General features: G+C 38.2%; 1 protein-coding gene across 6 annotated transcripts in view; it reads left to right on the forward strand.

Moving 5' to 3' along the window:
* ARHGEF7 (Rho guanine nucleotide exchange factor 7) overlaps window positions 1-4,376 on the forward strand; it is a 125,957-nt gene extending 121,581 nt beyond the window's left edge. For 3 of the 6 annotated variants that reach the window (XM_056327736.1, XM_056327738.1, XM_056327740.1), the window contains one exon: window positions 526-1,240. In XM_056327736.1, coding sequence (XP_056183711.1) covers window positions 526-651 — 126 coding nt within the window. In that variant the 3' untranslated portion in view covers window positions 652-1,240. The other 3 variants (XM_056327737.1, XM_056327739.1, XM_056327741.1) reach the window with 1 other exon arrangement.
* The last annotated feature ends 1,624 nt before the right edge of the window (window positions 4,377-6,000 follow it).

Consider the following 6,000-nt stretch of genomic DNA (forward strand, 5'->3'; position numbering starts at 1 on the left):
CTATGATGTTGCTGACTGGAAAGTGGCAGAAATAATCTCTTGAGCTGGGAAGGTCCCAAGTGACCAAGGGCTTTGTGAATAACGGCTCTCTGGGAGTACATAGCGTGCTGGTTGGTGTAGGCACCAGACTGCCTGTTGGTGAGAGTTACCACACGGAGTGGGGTGCCTGCCATCACAGCTTCCATAGGTTATTCATGGCTCTTTCTCCACAGGCACTATACTTAAATAGTACAGTCCTGAACTGGAAATAAATGAATGAATGAATGAATATAAACTAGGTCTGTACCTACAAGAAAATAATGAAATTTCTGAGTTTCTCAACAGACTTGAGGAGGGAATGGGGTCAGCAAGGCAGCAGCTGTTGATCCTGTCCTGTTTCTAGAAATGTCTGTAAATGACAGCTTATTGGGAGTGCAGTGGTAGCCTTGGATTGCAGATCTGTTTGTTAAACACCCGTAGACTTGTTGTCCTGGTGCTTTAATGTAATGTTGTCTTACCTTCTGGTTGCTTCCCTACTGTTGCCAGCGTCACCTGGGCCTGTACAGGATTAATCAATGTAAGCATTACTGTGGTTTGGTCAGTGACATCCTTGTGGTCCTGTTGTTCACGGTATTTCAATATTACCTGATGGTGCTAAGTATTGAGAACTGACTCAATATAATGTGCAGAGTGGTGGTGTTCCTTGAAATTCAGACTCTTCTTAGACTGTTGGTAGTCATCTGGTTTAAATTTTAGGTCACAAAACACTTTCCAGAGAACATAGTGTTTTTCAAGATAGTCTTTTCAACTATTTACTTCCCTAACGAAGCAAGCTAATTTGCATTAAGTTTTAAGAAGCATTTCTGAGATTGTGAAACTAGTTATAATCACAGGAGACTCTTAGGGGGGATTTTTATTCTACTTACTGCTCTATTTCCCTTCTCCATTAACAACAAATACATTCTACTCTTCGTTGATCAGATATGAGCAGAAGAACTCAAGATTATTGGCCATCTGTTACTAGCACTTGCATTATAAAAGACCCCTAAGTATAAATAGGAAATAGTTTAGCCTGATAGATTTTGTTGCATTGTGTGAAGTAACTGTGTGTAACTTGTGAAATTTTAATAGAAGGCTTTGCTTTTGAACAGCTAATAGCAGTCTTACTGAAAAGAGCCTTCAGAATTTGTAATTGACAATGTATCTGTAGTCAGAAAAGATCTGTTAAAAAAACCAAAACACTAATATTTCTGTCGCTATTAAACAGGATAACAAAAAGATGAAGAAATCATTAGAAGAAGAACAAAGAGCTCGCAAGGACTTGGAGAAGCTTGTTAGAAAAGTTCTAAAGAACATGAATGATCCATCTTGGGATGAAACCAACTTATAACTACTTTTTTTTCTTTTCCCCTTTTTCTTTCTATTGAAAGACCAGTTGTAAAACTGAGCTGGGAAGCCTTCTGACATTAGTCAGTGTTGCATCAAGAGCACTACAAAACAGGATTTAACTGGATCTAGTGATTTCTTGCTCTGAACATATAGAAACAGTCAAGCCATTTACTGAAGCAATCTGTAAAGTGTGGAGACCGTGGATCCTGAACTCTACTAAACTTAATTTGTTTGCATCTAAATTACCTCATTTTGCAGAAAGTGCAGCACCTGACTAAAAGTCCATGTTTTTCAGTGGCTTTTTAATTAAATATATATTTTTCTTGTAAATATCTGTAATTTTGAATGCATATGTGATTGATGTATCAGGGCTGATATGTTATTTTTTTCTCTTGTTATTATAATGGTCACAAGTGTTAGAAATGACGGCAGTACTGTCTTACCTAAAAAAGGTCAGAGTTCTTTGTGGATAATTATGGATTTGTTCCAAATTACCTACTCATCACACATGCAAATTTAAAAACCTATTAAAAACCTATTTTCCTATTGACCACTATTTAAATCCTTCACTGTTATTTATGTCTGTGCATACATTTTTAAACAGTTTACAAATCTTTAAGAACAGTATTAAAATACAGAAAATTGTTTATTGACAGTAGAAACAGTTTTTAACTAAACTAATGCCCATGATTTATGTTCATGTACACTTGTTTGGAAGACTAATCTGTTTTGGCCACCAAAAGACTGATGTACTTGCCTGCTTTTTATGACTGTGATTTTTAGGTGTTTATGTACTACATTTTCTATTGTTGTGCTTAAACATTCAGCTGGCTAATAATTTAATAGATAATACAGTTTGTTAAAGCAAAAAACCCAACAAAATTTTGTGAATAAATTGTTGCTATTTATGTTTTATGGTCATAACAATTAAATTTAGCTAACCTTTGTGCATAAGGCACATGGGCTAGGCCTAACTTCATTCAGAGCTTTGTTTTTATACCACTATGTAAGACACTCTGAAATTCCCAGACTGTGGAAGCAGTCATTCCTTTCCCACCCTGTTTTCTCAGCATATTGCTGGTTTCTGTCCTACTAGGATTTAAATGGAAACAAATCTGGAGATAGGAATTTTTTAAAAAAATCATACTGTAATTCATAATTTGAACTGTGACAGATTTTCAAATACATAAACGGACATTTATTCCTTAGTCTTACAGGTGCAATTACTGCAATCCTTTCTTGTATTTAAATTAGGAGATGCTACATCACTGCAAATGGTGAGCTTCAGTTGGAGCACTTAAAATACAAATCCCATTAGAGCTCATTGTGTTTCATTGATTTCAGCAAACTTTGGATTAAACTCCAGATGGTGCAATTTTCTGAGGGGTTTTTCTTCAGTTTATTTCAGTCAGAAGTGCAGGTATAGCACAGGTGTGAGTCACGTCTTTTTGTCATGCTGATTTTCTAGTGCCCTTTAACTCCTGTTAAATTTAATGCTCAGACTTGAGCAAATGTTTATATGAACTTTTAACGAGTAGGAGCCAGGATGGTTAGGGTGGTAAGAATTTTCATGCACATTTTGAATCTAATGAAAAAGCTATTTTTAAAGCTATCCACTTTTCTCATCCAAGAACAACTTGTTGTTTCAAATGGGAAAGAACATCAGTGATTACATGCTTGAGAAACAATTCCGTGGGAATGGAGTGAATAGGCAATTAGTTGTCTGTTTTAAAAAGCTGAATATGTTTGTAGGTATTCTAACTGGTGTTCCTACAGTTTTAAAATGTCTTCCTTTTAATTCTAGAGGAGGAGACTGGATAAGAAAACTAAAAATGTCTACAGTATCAGTTACGTATATTCACAAACTTTACATTTATGATAATTCTTGATACCAAAATCTTTTCCTGTTTGCAGTTGCACAAAAGATGTGGACTGACACTTGCGTTCATCTTCGTATTTATACTCCCACTAAAAGCTAAGTGATACTAAACCCTGCGTATTCATAATTCTGGCTAAATTTGGGAATTTTGCTAACATTTTTCCTTTCTGACAGGCTATTTTCAGAGTGAATTTTAATTTTCAATTGAGCGTATGTGAGAAAGGACGTTCTGGAGGAAGAAGTATAAAAGGAATACATTAATCTTACCAGTATTTAGCAGATTTTAACTCAGGAACAACTTCCATCATAACAATTTGTTTTGCATTATATTGCAACAAGTGGCATTGCTGTATAGATTTGCTGACTCTTAGTACCTGTGGTTATGATTTCTGACAGTACCCCTGTACTGACATCTAATGAACATGCCTTAAACAGTGGGATTAAGCAATTAAGCAGTTGTTAAATATGACCAGGACCTAGGGACTGATTTTATCTGATTTTATTCAAGGTGGATTGGGATGACTTAAGTTTTAAAAAAAAAAAAAAAAAAAAAGAAAAAAAAAAAAGAAAAAAGCCCCCCACCTAATATTGTAGGTAATTTTTGTCTCTAGTGCAGAGAGTGAGCTTCAGGCTTTCGGGAACCAAGGAATATCTGAACTTTTTTCTTTGACAATTTGTTATACTGTATATAGATTGTAAATTTCACCATGGACCTTCTGAATTGTTGGAACTTTATATAAAGCATGGATAAATGGGGCACTGTTTATTTAACCTATTAAAGGGTTATTTCTTTGCTCTCATCATTTAGGGATGAGGAGATGAAGCCATTTCTTATCCTGTAGATGTGAAGCACTTTCAGTTCTCGACTGTCCAAAATGTAGCATAACGTTTCTGTGTACTTACTGATGTATGCGTGTTTGTCTCACCATGTCATGACATCTTAAAGATTGAACAACTGCCCGCCTTTGTATAAACCTTCTTAACACCAATCATTTAGGGAATTTAGAGTGTCTGTTTACGGTATCTGTGGAGAATTCACATTTAGTTTAGACCTCACAATAATACCCTGATATCGACTACTAAAGTGTTTATGCTACATCGTTGTAATTAAACCATGATTTTTCCCCTATCCTGTGAAGTGTTACATTTCATCTCTAGTATGTGGGCTATGAGATTAAGAAGGAAAATTGCTTTACTTTTTCTGGTGTTTCATATAAATAACCTCTGATATTTAATAGTTGATACAATACCTTGAAAAGGCTTTCTTATGGTCTTTTTATAACAGAAATTTGATGCCTGAAAAACAAACCAAACTAAGGGTTGTTTAGAGGGGTGAGAAGGAGGGTCTTAACTGTCTTACGCTGAGGAATTGTAACTTTCTTTGGCAACCTGACCTGCTAGGGTAATGGAAGAGATGGAGGAGATCAGAGAGAAGACGGTGAAAAGGAAGAAAGAAAGCAAGAAACACTTGAAAAGCAAATTGTTGCATAAAGTAAAATTGTCTGCATGCACAATGTATCTGAATAGAACTTAACATTTATGACAAGTGTGTAGCAGAGGGAGATTATTTGGTTGGTGCTACCTGAAATAGGGGAGGGGGGTGATTTTTATGGTAGGAACATTGTCAATACTGCTTTATGCAGTGTGATGGGATGGGTAAAGCTAAGTGTAGGGAGTCCTTTCTTCATAAAGATGGCTTCAGTCTTTAGGCAAGACATTTGAAGGGGTTAATAACTGAGCTTAGATACGTGAAATACAGTAATTCCAGCTTAGTTTACCAAGGAGGTGTACTTAAAAAGAGTAGAGGACTTTAAGTGTAGCATTTTACAACTTTTGTCAGAAGAAATCTCGTATTTTACTACTATTTTCTTGGTTCATCACTGTAAAGACAGGTATTGCCTGCAATTTGAAATAATCATTTATTTTTCACCCTAAAAGTGTTTTGACAGTTTTTGAGTGTGATTTATTGTGGTGGGTTGACCATGGCTGGCTGCCAGACCCCCACCCAGCTGCTTTCTTACTCTCCTTCCTCAGCAGGAGACAGGAGAGGGAGTAAGATGGGAAAGCTTGTGGGTTGAGATAAACACTGATTTCTTGCCATTTAAAAATAATTTGGATGGTGATGAACAAAGGGGAAAAGCAAAGCTGCCCTACCCCACTCTTCCCTTCCCAGGCTGAACTTCACTCCTTCATTCATGACGCTCCTCTCTTCCCCTCTCCCCCCACCAAGCAGCATGGGGCATAGGGGTTGCGGTCTGTCCACAGTTGTTCCTCTTTCCTGTTCCTCCTCCGTGTTTTTCCCTGCCCTGGTGTGGGTCCTCTCCATGGCCTGCGGCCCTTCAAGGGTAAACCAGCTCCAGTCTGGGTTCCCCCTGGGCTGCCATCCCTGCCGGGAGCCTGGGCCAGTGTGGGCTCTGTGGACTGCAGCTTCCTTCAGGGCACCTACTCCAGCATGGGGTCCCTCACAGGCTGCACGGTGAGTATCTGCTCTGGCATGGACCTCTGGGCTGGGCAGGGACAACTTGCTTCACTGTAGTCTTCACAGCCTACAGGGGAGCCTCCTGCAGCACCTGGAGCACCTTGTTCCCCTTCCTGTCTGACCTGGGTGTTTTCAGGGCTGTTGCTCATGCTTTTTTCTCACTGCTTCGCTCTGCTTTCCTGGATGCACCACTATTCTGGCTGAGGGACTCAGTTGTGTCCTGAACCCCTGCTGCTTGTCCAAGAGGTATCTAATTTATACCCTGGTGAAGCAG

The sequence above is a fragment of the Falco biarmicus genome, chromosome 2 (assembly GCF_023638135.1).
Source record: "Falco biarmicus isolate bFalBia1 chromosome 2, bFalBia1.pri, whole genome shotgun sequence".
NCBI classification, from domain to species: Eukaryota; Metazoa; Chordata; class Aves; order Falconiformes; family Falconidae; genus Falco; species Falco biarmicus.